The sequence below is a fragment of the Solanum pennellii genome, chromosome 3 (assembly GCF_001406875.1).
Source record: "Solanum pennellii chromosome 3, SPENNV200".
Taxonomy (NCBI): domain Eukaryota; kingdom Viridiplantae; phylum Streptophyta; class Magnoliopsida; order Solanales; family Solanaceae; genus Solanum; species Solanum pennellii.
Window position 1 is genome coordinate 3,316,245 of NC_028639.1, and position 16,846 is coordinate 3,333,090.

Here is a 16,846-nt window from a genome sequence, read left to right on the forward strand (position 1 = left end):
AGAGACATCATTTTACTAGATAACTTCCATGACAAAAAGTATGACCACGTAATAATAGATTAGAGGATTGAGGAGTGTGCCAATTCTCCCCCATAAAATGGCAAAAACAATTAACATATGGCGTGCCACCTCCCTTAGTCTCACCTACACCCAACATAAAGGTTTTTCTAATTTTGATATTTTTATTTCACATCAAAGTTTTTCTAATTTTGATATAGGGAAAATGGTCTGATATATCCCTCAACTTTGTCATTTGGAGCTGATATACCCCTCGTTAAAAAAAGTGGCTCATATATGCCCTTACCGTTATACAAATGGCTCACATATACCCTTGCCGTTATTAAATGGCTCACATATACCCTTTATTTAACGGAAGTTAAAAAATTAGTTTTAAATTTATATTTATTACTTCTAATTTTTTTAAAAAAAATTATTTAGGGGTATATATGATTCATCTATCAAAGTTCAAGGTATATTTTATTTTTTTATTTGAGTTTCTTATTCTTATTTTATTTTTTTCTTTCATTTCTTAGTTTAAAGAAAAAAATTAAATTATTTTTTTGTGCGTATTGTAATTTAATTTCGTATACGAAGAAAAAGTTTGGTCATCTACAATAAGTTTTATAAGAATATTAGTGAAACATAAATAAATTTGATTATCAAAATAATAATTTTAAATTAGTCATTAAAACAAAAAAAAAGTCAAAAAAAATATGTTTGACGACGATTAAATTTACTCATATGGGATTATATTTTTTATTTTTTTTAAAAAAATTTAGATTAAAATCATTTTTTTTTTCATTTCCGTTTGAGGAAAAAAGGTATATGTGGAAAAAGGTATATGTGAGTCATTTGTTTACAAGTAGGGGTATATATGAGTCATTCTCTTTTATATATTAATTTTACTAATAAATTTGATAAGAGAAAAAACAAAAGAAGCTTCACGCCTCCCTTCTATATAATAACTTACCAACCATTTACCTTCTCCATCACCATTTCAATCTCTTTCTTTCACTATTCATTTATTTTCATTTACAATTCAGTATCAATATTCATTTGTTTTCGTGGTTATTGATTTTGCTATGGAGAGTATGACGCTCACTGGATTATTGAAACTTGTTGCTGAAAAATTCCCTTCTCACCGTGCGATTTCCACTTCCGGCAAGTTTGATATTACTCATGCACGCCTTCAACAACTTGTTGAACGTGCTGCTTCTCACCTTGTATCTGCCGGTGTTAAGCACGGCGACGTTATCGCTCTCACTTTCCCAAACACAATCGAGGTTTGATTCCTTTTCTTTTTGTTTTTCATATTAATACAGAGTTCGACAGAACTATAGTCCACAATTTGATCACATTGCAGAAATTTTATGGAAAAAAGGGTTCGTTCTTATGTTAACTGGGGAAATAAAAGGGGGTTTTACGTTACTTTTGTGATATAATCACGGTTTGATTTTTTGTCAAATTAGATGAAGATTTCTAACCTAATTTCTGTTTTGAATTTTACAGTTCGTGATCATGTTTTTAGCTGTAACTCGAGTTAGAGCCACGGCGGCGCCACTGAATTCAGCGTATATGGCAGAAGAATTTGAGTTTTATTTATCTGATTCAGAATCGAAACTCTTAATAACTGCAAAAGAAGGAAATGAAGCGGCTCAAGCCGCCGCCTCCAAGCTGAAAATCCCACATATGACTGTAGCTCTGCCGGAAGCCGAATCTGATATTGTTTTCTCCCCGGCTCCTCCTGAATCGAACGTTGAATCGGCGGCCGAAATCGTTAACGACCCATCGGATATTGGACTTTTCCTTCATACATCAGGCACCACGAGCCGGCCAAAAGGTGTTCCTCTTTCTCAGCTTAATTTGGTATCTTCAGTGAACAATATCAAATCTGTGTACAAACTCTGTGACTCCGATTCGACGGTTATTGTGTTGCCGTTGTTTCACGTTCACGGGTTAATGGCCGGGTTACTGAGTTCACTAGGAGCCGGAGCATCCGTGACACTTCCATCTGCCGGGAGATTTTCCGGTACAACTTTTTGGTCAGACATGAAAAAATACAACGCAACATGGTATACAGCTGTGCCTACAATTCACCAAATTCTGTTGGATCGTCACCTCAACAAACCTGAATCTGATTACCCAAAGCTCCGGTTCATTCGGAGCTGTAGTGCAGCACTGGCTCCATCAGTGATGGCCCGGTTAGAAGAAGCATTTGGGGCTCCTGTTTTGGAGGCATATGCAATGACAGAGGCAACTCATTTGATGGCTTCCAACCCATTACCTGAGGATGGACCTCATATTCCCGGGTCGGTAGGGAAACCCGTGGGTCAAGAGATGGCGATATTGAATGAAAATGGTGTTGTACAAGGGCCTAATGCTAAGGGGGAAGTTTGTATTCGGGGTCCAAATGTGACGAAAGGGTACAAGAACAATCCAGAGGCTAATAAATCAGCTTTCCAGTTTGGTTGGTTTCATACCGGAGACGTGGGTTATTTGGACTCTGATGGATACTTGCATTTGGTTGGCAGAATCAAGGAGTTGATCAACCGTGGAGGTAACGAACTCTTTTTTTATTCCTCATGAAATGCATGATAACAATCACATGAAAGTAACAATCTTTTACATGGATTTTAAGCTACATATACCAACGATATATAGAGTCCATTTGGGTTAGCTGATTAAAAGTATTTGACAAGCATCTAAGTGCTGAAGAAAACTATTAGGTGTTGAAACCATACGTTAGGCGTGAGTTTTGGTTTATAAGCACTTCGTAAGCATTTTTTGGTGTTCACCGACCTCACAAATATAGCGGAAAATGTTTGTAAACTTGTTTAACCAATTTCTAAACTTAGCCAGACGCAGCCTCATATTACTTTTAGAGTATACTTTGTCAATCAGATTAGATTTTAGGCTTGTTATGAAAAGAAGTTCCAATAAACCTTTGGAATTTTTTTCATGGTGTACAAAACTCTTTTAAATTCTTTTACTTATACTAATTGGTGGTAGTTAATGACGGAGACGTGCTTTTCTTGGGTATCTTGTTGTATGGACAGTAAAATATATGCCATTTTATAATCTTTATTTATTGTGAAGCCATGTTTGTGGTCCCAATATGCATAGCTGAATAAAACTTGGCTTGATATTCCGTATGTGATGTAGCTTACTAGAATTTTCTGTCCATTGCTTTGGGAGTAAGGGTGGCCCAAGCCACAAATTAGGTTCATGATTCTGACTCCTATTTTATTTTTATAAAGCCTTACCTAGATCATTCCTTTGTCAATGGTCTTAAAAATGTCTTAACAAAGAAGAATCAAGGCATCCTATGATGTGACAACTCGAAAAACAAGTTTATAAGATGGTGAATGGCAAACTCTGTCTGTGGGGGCTTTTTTAATAGTACTGTTGATGAAATTTACATCTTTATACTCTGATATTGATCAACATGTCATAATCAATAGTCGAAAATACTAGTAGATTCCTGAGTTGAAGAATATGAGAGAGTTGAAGTAACTCGTCTAATTAATATATTAATATATGGAGCAGCGTTAATGGACTATTACTGGTTAGTTGTTTTTGACAATCATTTTTCCATCTTATAATTACAGGAGAGAAAATATCACCTATTGAAGTGGATGCAGTCCTAGTTTCTCATCCGGAAATTGCTCAGGCTGTTGCTTTTGGAGTTCCTGATGACAAGTATGGTGAAGAGGTAAGATTATAAAAACTCCAATTTTGTGGAATTGGCCCACTTAATTCCATTAACAAGAAGTGGAAATCCACATTTGTTTGTTTCTATCCCATTTGATTACACGTAAATAATGATTTGGACATGTATGCATTCATCTGAGAGACGTCTAATGTATCTCATTCCATGTGAGCCTATTTTCTATTTTTGTGCGGTTGTTCAGAGAGCGTGTCAATAATTAAATTTCATTTTCCCAACCACATAGTCCATCCCTATCCCTTTCAAATGCTTCTATTAACTATTGTGAAGACAGTTTAGATGGTTTACGTTTTATATCCTTTCTATTGTTTCTAAAGCCATTAATAGCAATGGGACACTCAGAATTAAAGTGTTGTACATTTTGTGGTAAAAGAGTCTGTTGAAATGTATATTTAACTCTATTTATGGATTGTTGCGAGCCTTGTTTCGTGTTATTCTCATTGTATGGCTGACTTAACCAAACATTTTCATGTTCGACAGATAAATTGTGCAGTTATTCCAAGAGAAGGGTCAAACATTGATGAAGCAGAGGTTATGAGATTTTGCAAGAAGAACCTGGCAGCCTTTAAGGTCCCAAAGAAGGTATTCATGACTGATTCTCTTCCAAAGACTGCATCAGGGAAAATTCAACGACGACTTGTTGCAGAGCACTTCCTTGCTCAGATTTCAACTGCCAAAGTCCCTAAGTTTGGAGCGTAGAAAAAGTGTCGGCTATCTACGGTTCGTTCTCCTATTAACAACAATAAAATGAATGTGTTTTTCGATATTACTTACGTACATACTACTTGGTCAAGAAATCGGGACACGAGAATATATCAGTGCCTCTAGATTTTCAGTAATGGCGCAAGTGTATTCTCTTCTGATCTTATCAGGATATTGGTTTGGCTAGATATCTTGTATTTCTCTTTTTAGTAATGCAAAGGTTCTTTTATTTGTTAGGATGCCTTTATCTTTATCATAACAAAAACATAATGCAGTCTCCAGACTTTGTACAAGTGACATTTCATATTCACAACACATTCAGATAATTGTTTTTGAAGCGAGCCACAATTCCCTTGTCACAAAATATTGGTACTAATAGAATTCAACACCAAGTATAACTACATGGGCTTGTGCAAACTGTCCCACGACCATCTCACACGCAAAACAAATATCCAAACCCTAAAACAACATTTAAAAGAATAAACAGTGGGACGACAAAATTCTCACCAGCTGAATTACTTAAGCTTCTTGACCTTCTTCATCTTCGTAGTCATAACCTTCCTCCTCAGCTGATGCATCTTGATATTGTTGGTACTCAGAAACTAGATCGTTCATGTTGCTTTCAGCCTCTGTAAACTCCATCTCATCCATACCTTCTCCAGTGTACCAGTGCAAGAAAGCCTTTCTTCGAAACATTGCTGTAAACTGCTCACTAACCCTACGGAACATCTCCTGAATTGAGGTGGAATTGCCAATAAAAGTTGAGGCCATCTTCAGTCCAGTTGGAGGGATGTCACAGACAGTAGACTTCACATTGTTAGGAATCCACTCCACAAAATAGGAAGAGTTCTTGTTCTGCACATTAATCATTTGCTCATCAACTTCCTTGGTGCTCATTTTCCCCCGGAACATGGCTGAAGCAGTCAAATAACGACCATGACGAGGATCAGCAGCACACATCATGTTCTTTGAATCCCACATCTGTTGAGTGAGCTCAGGAACGGTCAGGGCTCTGTATTGCTGTGACCCACGAGAAGTGAGAGGAGCAAATCCAACCATGAAGAAATGCAACCGAGGAAATGGGATGAGATTGACAGCAAGCTTGCGGAGATCAGAATTGAGCTGACCAGGGAACCGGAGACAGCAAGTCACACCACTCATAGTGGCAGAAATCAAATGATTAAGATCTCCAACTGAGGCAAACATCACGAGTTAGTACATTAATCTACATATACTAGCATAATACAATCATATAAAAAGGGCAAATCCAACAGAATCTTAACACCAGTACAGAAAGGATCAGACGAAAGACGAGCATAGATGTAGTGTAAATTTAATAACTACAGGGAGTACATGACATACAACAACCAAAAAAACATCACAATTGTAAAGTTTCACCAAAAAAAACTATAGCTAATCAAGAAGACAACTTACAGCTTGGTGTAGTTAGTTTGAGAGTTCGGAAGCAAATGTCATAAAGAGCTTCATTGTCTAAAACCATGCACTCATCTGCATTCTCAACAAGCTGGTGAACAGAGAGAGTAGCATTATAGGGCTCAACAACAGTGTCAGAAACTTTTGGGGAAGGGAACACAGAGAAAGTAAGCATCATTCTGTCTGGGTACTCTTCTCTGATCTTAGATATGAGGAGAGTTCCCATTCCTGATCCAGTTCCACCTCCCAAAGAGTGACAAACCTGAAAACCTGAAATTAAAAACAGAGTCCACATTCATAAACTCATCAAAAAAACAGACAATTTACTTGGAATCAAGCCATTTGCTGCACATAATTAACAAAACTATACCAAGCACAAACTTCATTTCTCTCTTAGAAGCCTAACAAAAATTTGTTCTAACAGGGAATGAATACATCAGTCTTCAAACATCTAAACTTAAAGTTGCATTGTTGTTACGACGTAAACATGATTTCCTGCTTAAGTTGGACATACATACAACACACTAGATGATCAGTTAAACATACTTCTTTAACAAAATTCGTGACTTTGCCACCGTGCACAAGTACATACACAGTCCGATCACCGTCCGAGTAACCACACGTTACAAAATAAGTTCTGTTATAGAATCAAAAAAGCACTACGAAAAAGCAACAGTCCAATTACCTTGTAAGCAATCACTGTTCTCAGCCTCCTTCCTTACAACATCCATAACCGAGTCGATAAGTTCCGCCCCTTCCGTATAGTGTCCTTTGGCCCAATTATTACCAGCACCAGACTGACCAAAGACGAAGTTATCCGGCCGGAATATCTGACCATAAGGACCTGATCTAACGCTATCCATGGTTCCCGGCTCCAAGTCCATGAGGACGGCGCGTGGAACGAACCTTCCACAACTTGCCTCGTTGTAGTAGACATTGACGCGCTCCAATTGAAGGTCGCTCTCTCCTTTGTACCTTCCGGTGGAATCAATGCCGTGCTCGGCACACACAACCTCCCAGAACTTAGCTCCGATCTGGTTCCCACATTGGCCTCCCTGAATGTGCAAAATCTCACGCATTTTTGCCTTTTTGTTTTCGCGAGAAATTGAACGAATGGGATTAAAGTGTGGAAGAGAGAATTTTCGTTTAGGAAAATGGAGGAAAGAGGAGCTGAAGTTTATATAGTTGGTGGAAAAAATGAAAACGGAGTTAGTTCGCCGTTACAACAAATTAATTTTGAAAAGTTGAGTCACGCGGGTTTGACATGCGTGATATACACGCGCCGCTTTTATCACGTTGTGTAAAAGCGGGAAGATTGTTGCGTGCATGTGAAGCGTCGGAAAGGAGGCATGTGATCACTGGAGAAATCATGTGAACAAACAGCTGGAAGAATTTTTAGAAGAAACTGTTTTTGTTTTGTTCAATAATTGTAAAATCACCCAACTAATGGAATGAATAATAATTCGTTATTCAATGATTGTGATGGAATAGTAAAACGTGAAACTCAAATCAATGATAGTTTAAATGAGTTTGGATAGTAGTTAGTGATAAACCAAATAGAAAACCCACACTATGATTCAATGGTGTGATTTACGAAAAAAATGTTAAATCTTCGATGCATAAGCAAATTTGGAGTGTTTCTAACTTATTAATTGGTATATATATATATATATATATATATATATATATGAGTCCAACTAAAATAGTAATCACATTTGTGTACATTCTACTGTCTCCGTCTCCGAACACTTGGAATTGTTATTGTATATGGGCCAGGCTGTAAAGTAAAGTGTGGGGAAAATGCCATTACCTTTTTTTAGAGCAGAAAAAGTAAAACATTCCAAACGTGGTTTTCACTCAAATAAGTGCAAAAAAGAAAATCTAATACTCTTTTCGTCTGTCCCAAAAAAATATTATATTTTTTTATATGGTGAGTTTTTAAAGATATAATTTCTCTTTATCCTTATTGATCCTATTTAATTTTCTAGTATATTTATGAGGAGAGAAAAAGTGAATTACTTTTTTGAAAGACAATTTGGTAAATATTTAAAAATCTTCATTATTTCTTAAATTCTGTGTCGAGTCAAATGTTGTCACATAAAATGGAAAGGAGGAAGTATACTTTTCAAGAGAGATTCATATATATTACTCAGCAGGACTAGTATTCCTCTGTTCCTATTTATTTGTCCATATTTCTTCTTTAATTGTTCCTATTTATTTGTTCATTTTACAAATTAAAAAAAAGGACAAAAAAATCATATTATACTCTCATATAAACTTCTTGAAAATTTCTAAATTTTAATTTATGTTTTTGAAATCATAATTAATAATGATAAAATTGCAAATTCATTATGCTAATAATTATTATCTTAATATATAAGTCATTTTAAAGTGGACAACCAAATATGGACGAAGAGAGTAATATCTTTACTTCTCACGTGCACTGTTAATTACTATTTTAATTTTTATCGATTTTTCAAAATAGATATACAACATATAATTTTTTCTAGAGTTAATGGATCACGGGTGAATGTACAATCTCATATATAAATGTGAGTCCGCCTCTGTCTAACCCTATCATGAATAATAAAAAAGGGTGAGAGTGAGATATCATGGAGTGGTCAAGTGAGACCAGATGCATTAATCATTATACTTTCTCATCAAGCAACGTTTCACTCAATTGATATTCTTGTGTCAACATAACATACTAACTTGATAATACATGTGTTTTTTGATTGGATATATTTATGCTTGGATTTCAAAATTTACAAAAAATTGTTATGGGATCAATATAATACATTAATATTGATTGATTTGGTATCGATTCAGTGTTGTTAACAATTTTATCAATTAAATTAATAACACCTTTATTGAAAAATACATATATTTATCTATGTATGGTGATATGTTAATCCATGTATTATGATCAGTTAGTTTTAGTTTCGATTGGTTAGCTTAATTTGTGATTAGTGTAGTTGTTAAGTTAGTTGTGCTTAGTGCGTAGGCTATAAGTAGCAAAATTCATTTTTTTTACCCTTCCCAAAGTGTTTTGATGCTATTGAATCTTGTTATCAAATTTCATTTTTTTCAATTTGCGATTTAGTTTGTTATAATATTATAGCCATCCTCGGCAAATGAATTTGTATATAGGAATGTTCAAAATCGAAGGATAATTGATAAATCAATCGCAAAATTAGTTTATTAGCTTATTGATATTGAGTTATAGAATTAACGGTTTGAAATCTTTTAGTTCTTCCTATTTGACCCGAAACCGATTGATTTAGCCATGAGCAGTTGAAGAGAGCTCTAAAGGGAGTGTAGACCAGAGCAAGAGGAAGCCAAGCCAGCTACTGTAATTGTGTCATTTGATGGGCCAAAATATTCTACTGACAGTGATGAAAATATTAAAATTTTATAATTTATGGTTTATTGATGTGGTAACGGATTATTAAATTTCATTATTGGATAAACTGTTAAGCTATTAAGAGTTATCACATTTACACTTTTAACTTAGGTATTAGCATCATTTAATAATCTTTCCAAAATATATAAATTATATATTGTTAGTCTGTAAAGCCAAAAACATCAAAAACTATTTATAATTTAACTACATTTAAAATAGGGGAAAATATTCATTTTTTAAGGTGTGTCCGTGGAGGAAAAAAGGTAGATGTTAGTTAATACACTGTCTGATAACCGCCTAATAAGTGTTAATATGTTATCGAACTAATTGATATCTTCTAAATTTGTTAGCGGATTAGTAAATTTAAAAATCAATATATGTTAGGTCAAATCGTTAAGAGAAATTATCCGTCCGATAAGCAACCCTAATATCAAGTGGGGCTCATTGATTAGTTTTTAGCTTTGTCGTTTGTTGTCTTTTTTAAAAAAAGAAAATCAATTCTCGCATGAATTAAATTTATTTTGAAATTAGTAGGTCTTAATTATCAAATATTTGCCAATTGAGTGAATTCAAATAATTTGGATATACTTGGGGCTTGTTTGTTCATGCGATATAAAATATTGAGATGAAATTAAAGTTCTGTTTGGATATATAATTTGAACATGTTATGTATATAACATTAACTGATCAAATTTTTATTCAATAAAAAACATGATATAAGTTGTAGTATACTAGTTTATAATATAATTCTTCCACACATTACAAACAATCTCCACACATTGAACCCGTATTTCTCAATCGTTTATAATTAATTTTTTCAATTAATGCCACAATAGTCGATTTTGTCTACTCAGTATAATAATAAAACATTATATTATTTATTAAATGTTGATTTGAATGAAGTAGTAGTAAATTTTGTTAGTAAATAAATTTGAAGAATTTAAACGGTAAAGTAGAAACTTATTTGAAGTAATAATAAATTTTATGTTAGTGAAAATAATCAGCATATGAGATACAAATAATTATAAAAGTAATCACATAAATTATAAATTTTATTTACATATGAAGTAAAGTAAATATAAATGTAAATTTTTTTTACAAAATATAAACTTGTAAATCAATTTTTATATTTTAAAAATTGCAAATCATAATTTAAAAATCAGCTTAACGTCCAAACTGATCCTCCTCAATAGTTTTGGACCGTTATTGAATTGGACAACTTTTACATATAGCAAATAAAAAATTCATATTTGTATGCTATAACAAAGTTTACATAATTGCGCTCCATAGCAAACATAGAAACTATATAATTCACTATATATACACAGTTGAATCAAATTGTATAAAACGAATTGTATAAAACAAGAAAGAGAAAGACACTTGGGCGGCGGAGAAATTAGCTTTGTTTGTCCCGGATCCGATAACCCATGGAGATTTGGGCGATCCGAAATCGGGCTGTAATGTCGAATTTGTGTATCCAAAACCCTCACAAAACCCTCGTCTTCAACTCGCAGCTTTGTGTTCATTCAACCTTTGGAGCTGCTGTTGTTTACTTCCTTTAATTCATAAATCAGAAGCAGAGGAATCGTACTGTAAGAAAAATGGTGAGCAAAAGGCAGAAATTAGCTCGAAAACGATACAAGGAAGCTAATCCTGAACTATTCCCTAAGCCAGAACCAACTCCGCCCAAAGACCCGAACAAGAAAAAGAAGAAGAAGAGCACTTTCAAGAAGAAAAAAGGAGAATCCAAAGATCCTAATAAGAAACGTTCATTTACTAAGCATCCTTTTAGAGTTGCTGGAATGAAGCCTGGTGAAAGCTGTTTTATATGTAAAGAACATGACCATATTGCCAGGGATTGCCCTAGAAAAGCTGAATGGGAAAAGAATAAGGTACAATTTTTTTTATTTTTTTTTCAATTATTGTGTATATTTTTGTATTGCGATGTTTATGCTACTCTGCTGGAGTTTATGATAGGCTGGTAATGAACACCAGCTTCAATGGAAGTACGAGAAACAAGCGATAGTAACAGAACATAAACACAACAAACGATACGATAGGAAATAATAAACGAAAAATGAATGAAAATTGAATTGAATCTCTTGTTTCATTTCGTCTTGTTACTTTGACATGTTATTTGAATGAATGATAATGCTTTGATATTTTGGTTCGGTTCGGTTCTCCATGGTGTAGTCATTCCAGAGTTTGGCTGCTAAAACTGTCGATTTACAACAAATAGATGAATTCTATTATGAACTTAATACTCCATAACTAGATTCATAGTGCATTGTACTTTGTTTGCTTATTAAGAAAATATGTTTATTTCATATCATTAATCCCAATTAACTTCTAAATAGCCCTTCCCAATTGTTACCTAACACTACCGTTGGTGGTCAGTCCAGTCTCGACCACTCTTAATTCCACCAACTTTTATTCTCAATGGAACATTGGAAAATGACTTAGCAGATGATTTTCTTCGGTAAAATTTTTCCTTTTCTGGTAAAAACAACTGAAGTCATACCAAACGTGGCCTTTGTACAGAATCTATTTAGTGTTGACTTATAGTGGCACTGCCCAATGATATCTGAGATGATGTTTTGCTACACTAGAAGAATATTATTGCCTCGTTCTGATTTTTGCTTCTTTTGTTGATATGTGTCTATGAAGATATGTTTGCTCTGTCGCCGACGTGGTCACAGCCTGAAGAATTGCCCCAACAAGAATGATGAAGTAGTGGATAAGAAGTTATGTTACAATTGTGGGGATACAAGCCATTCTTTGGCTAACTGCCCCTATCCGCTTCAAGATGGTATTTTTCCTTTGACCTTATCTAGTAGTATCTCTTTTCTTCATTCCGTGGACAATGTATTTTCTTTTACTTCTTTATTAATTTTTTTGGGTGCATACATTTCTTCAGGTTATGAACTTTTTACTTGTCCTTCTCGTCGTAATTTCAATACTGGTCCACTAAATTTCATGTACTCTGTGTATCAACTTCGTAATATGCAGTATGGAAGTGTTAAACATTGAATAATTAAGGCTAAACTACTAAATTAGTTCCTGAACCAACTGACAGGGTCAGGGTATTGGTTAATTGTTATAGTATTGTCTTGACCAATCAAACTCCATTAATCCATACTTACAAAATAGGAGTTGACCTAAATTGAGTTAATGCTGAGTTAAAAAATTATTTTCAAAATTTCTTTGGTGGAGACAAAAATAGTATATGCAACCGCCAGCTAAATTTTTGCTATATATGTGCTATTCAGATTGAGTTACCCTTGTTTTTCCAAGGGTGTATTGAAGTTGATCTAACAATAATATCTATTCTCTTAGAAAGATTTTCCTTGTTTCTTTTCTTTAATTTTAGTATAATCATGTTTTCTCAATTATGCAGGTGGAACAAAGTTTGCCAGTTGCTTTATTTGTAAAGAACAAGGTCACTTGAGTAAGGACTGCCCTAAAAATACTCATGGCATATACCCAAAGGTACATATATTTTATTGGCTTCAAACTTCATTTTCAATCACTTCACAGCTACCTTCTGATGCTGGTTCGATACGTCCATGTTTACTAATCAAAATGAGCTCTTTTCCAAGGAAACTTAAAAACGTTAATTTCACAGGAGGTTAGAAGTTCAAGTTCTTGATGACTTTGTTTGCAGGGTGGTTGTTGCAAAATTTGTGGTGGCGTTACACATTTGGCTAGAGACTGTCCTAATAAATCTGGCAAAGCTTCTGATGCGGCCATTGACAGATTTAAAATTTGTACGTACTTTAATATATTATTCCATTAATTTGCTCTTTGCCACTTCTAGTTTTGCCTTCACTTTTAGGAAAAAGATATATCAAGGATTTCTACTGCTTGCAACCTTTTGTATGCTATCATTTTTTAATACATGTTTAAGTATCTCTTCAAGGGATCGTTTGGTAGAGTATATAAAAATGATGCTAAATAGAGTGTATTAGTAATGCTTCTATTAGCTATACATAGATTATTTCTTATGCATTGTTTTGTTTGGTTTATTAAAAATAACATGCATTGTATAAAAACATTTATTTACAAAAATATCCTCCATAATTATGGTGAAAAAGATGTAAAAAGGGTTTTGAGGGATAATTGGGTCTTTAACCATGCTAATACATGCATTGAATCTCTGTCTTACTAATACGTAGAAACCATGGTGTTAGTAATACACTTCCCAATATACAATAAAGTGTATAAGTAGTGCTTGCGGTAGTTACACATAGACCAAATAAGGTACCACTAATACATAGAGCTAATGCATGCATTATTTTTGCTAATACACTCTACCAAATGACTGCCAACATATTAACTTATATGCTATCATCATAATGTTCACAACTCTGTAACTTCTTTGTCATTCATTTGGCTCATGTCCTACATACGTAATCATTTGGCCCTCAATAGTTGCAGATTTAGCAAGGCTGCTTATAACTTGACAAACAGAGCACTTGATCTCTTCTACTTCTCTTGTGAATGACCTAGTCTTGTTTTTCCTCGACGGTATAAAGACAGTCCAACAACTTTGTCAACTTTTTTTTTCTTTATCTGCTCAGTTGAACAGGTTTTGGCCATGTCACAGCCAAGCCAATTACTTTTGGTTCAGAAGAGAATTAATCGAGCTACAGTCGTCTGTTTTATCATATTTTTTTGTATATAATTAAAGGCCTCATAAGTCAGTCACTCTAGTTCCGTTTCAATATAAAGTCTGGACCTTCTCATGTCCTCTTCCATACACTCCTTTGGTTGCATGAAGAGAAATTTATGTCATAAATGGCTGCCTTGTGAATAACTTTTTGGTGGACGTTTGTTTGCTCCCTGATTGATTACAAACATACCCTCATAGATTTTTTTTTACTATATGCTTGTGGCTTGTTGGTAACAGATGCTGCTTGCTAGTGTTGGTTTGGTTTGGTTTCAACTGTTCCACCTTTTTTGTGACCTTTCCCTTGTTTCTGACAGCACAATTTGAAGACCGGCCAAGGGGACAAGTTACCAAACTCAGCAGTGGGGATGATCTTGAGGATGACTTCAACTTCAAGGCAGATGATGTTAATGAAGACGATGATGCTAAATTAAAGAAGAAGAAAGAACCTAAAGTTGTTAACTTTGTAGGATGAATGAATCTCCAGAAGAACAAATAATCCTGGAAAGTGGTTTTCTTGAAACTGATCCATATTTCTTGTCCAACAACTGCAATTCACTTTCAAATTTTGAAAATACGGCAGAAAATTAGAACACTTGAAATGACAAATTATTCGAGAGTGCTAATGCTTAATGGTGTCTTTTGAGTATGACAAAAAATAGATTAGGACTATTTTCTACTCTTCTCTTATCATTAGTTAACTCTGTATCCACCATTTCTTTTTAGCTTTTGTTAATTGCATTGGCTTGACGTAAACACCCGATGCGTGTAATTTTTTTTCAGTTTCCCAGTTCTACTTCTGCTGACCTGGTCCTTAGATGTTGTACTTTGAGTTAGTAGGATGATCAAATTAGAGTATTGCATTCCAAATGAATATTGTGCCAACAATATAAAATAGAGAAGGATTTTTGTTGAAGTGTAAATGACCATTTGTATATTTAGGGGAAACTGTAAAAATTTGGGATCAATTTTATCTTATATTTGGTTTGAGATACATTACTACACCATATTGGTAATGATATAAAATAACGTTATAAAATATTCTTATTTATCTTGTCACGCCTACCAAACGAAGTTCAACAGGGAATTATATAACAGTTGACAAAGAATGGTCGTGGTCGTGATCGTGACTTAAATGATTAATGAGCCTCAAAATAGCTCAGAATACTCACAACCCCTTATCTAACATTTCCTTTTTTAACTCCGAATTTCTCTCTTGTATTATTTATTGTTTATTATAAATATAAACCAGTTCGACTGTTTTTTTTCTCTTGTAGATTGAAGGATCTCTACCATTTTCTCCTCTATCCCCCCCACCCCTTTATCCTTTTTTTTTCTATCAATTTTGCAGGCAGAGATCCTTTTCTATTTCATAATTACATTAATCGACGCCATGGTATATTTGTGTTCCATTTTTGTTTTCAATCACCATTTTGTCATGTTATACATCTTTTAACTTAATTGTCATTCAACGGCAAACCCACAGGCCGAAGTTGACAACAACTTTTACTTATACACCTCACCTGAAGTAGGCTTTATTCATTTTGAACATCTGTAGGCCTGTCATTTTGACACCTTTTTTTTTTTATATATATTTTATATTCTCATATCCAACTTAAGAGTGTATAGACAAACGTGGGGAAAAATTGACCAATTTATTTTATTTTTTTAACAAAAATATTTCACTTTTACGATGGATCATGGTGCACTCACTAAGCATATAATTTTCGGGAAAAAAAAAACAATTCTATATATAATATATTTCCACGGGAGAAAAAAATGGATCTTTCATGTTTGTTGATTGAATGCATCCATTGGCATACACGGTGTTTTTGTAAGCAAGATTCAATATTATGATTATAGCGATAAGGGGTATCATTTTTAATATTTTTCATTTTGGTTATTATCCATAGTTGTATACATAAAAATTACGAAGCAGTGTCATGTGTCACCCTCTTTGATACAACGTGCGTAAGCACCTTCATGCATCAGTTGAATATAATGACGTTTCATAATATAAATACTTGTTATTGTTGTTTCATTTGAATTTTGACAAATATATGTGTATCAGGCAAATGCTGTGTCTGGAACGGCAGTACAAGATGAATGTAAGCTAAAATTCTTAGAATTAAAAGCAAAGAGAAACTACAGGTTCATTATCTTCAAGATTGATGGTCAGGAAGTGGTTGTAGAGAAACTTGGAAGCCCAGAAGAAAACTACGACAATTTCACTAACTCTCTCCCTCATGATGAATGTCGTTATGCTGTATTTGATTTCGACTTCACAACTAATGAAAATATCCAGAAGAGCAAGATTTTCTTTATTGCCTGGTATACATAAATATCCATTTGACAAAAAACAGAACATTTGCCCTGATTCTAACTAATAATAGTCATGATATATATGTTTTAGGTCACCTGAATCATCAACAGTGAGGATGAAGATGGTATACGCGAGCTCAAAGGATAGATTCAAGAGAGAACTAGATGGAATTCAAGTTGAATTGCAAGCAACTGAACCTAGTGAAATGAGCTTAGATCTTATTAAATCGCGAGCCTACTGAGTCACACTCTCATGTAGTTGCAAGCAACTGGATCTTTGTATTTCTCATGTTTTAATGCCTTTACACAGCATTCTGTATCAAATGGTGGTTTTTCTCCTGAATAAAACATCGATTAACTAATTCCGTTATATTTTCAGTCATTCAATTTCAAATGAATATATTATTATTACAAACGAAACAAAACAAAACTTGAATTGTTTTCCTTCTAAACATATGTTATCTCAATAGCAAGGTTTATCGTTCGTGTGCTTCACTATAATGTATATGATGAATAATACAACACCTTACTGTTAGATAGAAAATATAATTACTTAGTTATGTTGGGGTTATTATGTAATTACTTATAG

The 16,846-nt window shown here is 34.0% G+C and overlaps 4 protein-coding genes across 4 annotated transcripts; 3 read left to right on the forward strand and 1 right to left on the reverse strand.

The window, feature by feature from the left end:
- The first annotated feature begins 966 nt into the window (after positions 1–966).
- Positions 967–4,668, forward strand: LOC107014510 (oxalate--CoA ligase-like). Its single transcript, XM_015214439.2, has 4 exons — positions 967–1,283; positions 1,510–2,557; positions 3,609–3,712; positions 4,208–4,668. Exons 1-4 carry the CDS (start codon positions 1,083–1,085, stop codon positions 4,424–4,426), a joined length of 1,572 nt encoding a protein of 523 aa, XP_015069925.1. The 5' UTR covers positions 967–1,082; the 3' UTR covers positions 4,427–4,668.
- Positions 4,669–4,755: 87 nt separating this feature from the next.
- On the reverse strand, positions 4,756–6,990 carry LOC107014511 (tubulin beta-1 chain). The gene is made up of 3 exons (XM_015214440.2): positions 6,549–6,990; positions 5,864–6,133; positions 4,756–5,622 (listed from the first exon to the last, which is right to left on the reverse strand). The coding sequence occupies exons 1-3, from the start codon at positions 6,940–6,942 to the stop codon at positions 4,949–4,951; spliced, it is 1,338 nt and encodes a 445-aa protein (XP_015069926.1). The 5' UTR covers positions 6,943–6,990; the 3' UTR covers positions 4,756–4,948.
- A 3,719-nt stretch (positions 6,991–10,709) lies between these two features.
- On the forward strand, positions 10,710–14,693 carry LOC107012762 (uncharacterized protein C683.02c). Its single transcript, XM_015212684.2, has 5 exons — positions 10,710–11,158; positions 11,934–12,075; positions 12,664–12,755; positions 12,931–13,033; positions 14,253–14,693. The coding sequence occupies exons 1-5, from the start codon at positions 10,868–10,870 to the stop codon at positions 14,408–14,410; spliced, it is 786 nt and encodes a 261-aa protein (XP_015068170.1). The 5' UTR covers positions 10,710–10,867; the 3' UTR covers positions 14,411–14,693.
- A 507-nt stretch (positions 14,694–15,200) lies between these two features.
- Positions 15,201–16,627, forward strand: LOC107012763 (actin-depolymerizing factor 12). The gene is made up of 3 exons (XM_015212685.2): positions 15,201–15,331; positions 16,007–16,266; positions 16,349–16,627. Exons 1-3 carry the CDS (start codon positions 15,329–15,331, stop codon positions 16,497–16,499), a joined length of 414 nt encoding a protein of 137 aa, XP_015068171.1. The 5' UTR covers positions 15,201–15,328; the 3' UTR covers positions 16,500–16,627.
- The last annotated feature ends 219 nt before the right edge of the window (positions 16,628–16,846 follow it).

Bases quoted from the DNA above. Each gene is read 5' to 3' on its own strand.
- LOC107014510 (XM_015214439.2), top strand. From the start codon at position 1,083: ATGGAGAGTATGACGCTCACTGGATTATTGAAACTTGTTGCTGAAAAA. The intron at 1,284-1,509 runs GTTTGATTCCTT...TGAATTTTACAG, and splicing joins CTTTCCCAAACACAATCGAG to TTCGTGATCATGTTTTTAGC. The intron at 2,558-3,608 runs GTAACGAACTCT...TTATAATTACAG, and splicing joins GGAGTTGATCAACCGTGGAG to GAGAGAAAATATCACCTATT.
- LOC107012762 (XM_015212684.2), top strand. From the start codon at position 10,868: ATGGTGAGCAAAAGGCAGAAATTAGCTCGAAAACGATACAAGGAAGCT. The intron at 11,159-11,933 runs GTACAATTTTTT...GTGTCTATGAAG, and splicing joins CTGAATGGGAAAAGAATAAG to ATATGTTTGCTCTGTCGCCG. The intron at 12,756-12,930 runs GTACATATATTT...CTTTGTTTGCAG, and splicing joins CTCATGGCATATACCCAAAG to GGTGGTTGTTGCAAAATTTG.
- LOC107014511 (XM_015214440.2), bottom strand. From the start codon at position 6,942: ATGCGTGAGATTTTGCACATTCAGGGAGGCCAATGTGGGAACCAGATC. The intron at 6,134-6,548 runs GTAATTGGACTG...TTTTAATTTCAG, and splicing joins GAACAGTGATTGCTTACAAG to GTTTTCAGGTTTGTCACTCT. The intron at 5,623-5,863 runs GTAAGTTGTCTT...TGTTTGCCTCAG, and splicing joins CAAACTAACTACACCAAGCT to TTGGAGATCTTAATCATTTG.
- LOC107012763 (XM_015212685.2), top strand. The intron at 16,267-16,348 runs GTATACATAAAT...TATATGTTTTAG, and splicing joins AAGATTTTCTTTATTGCCTG to GTCACCTGAATCATCAACAG.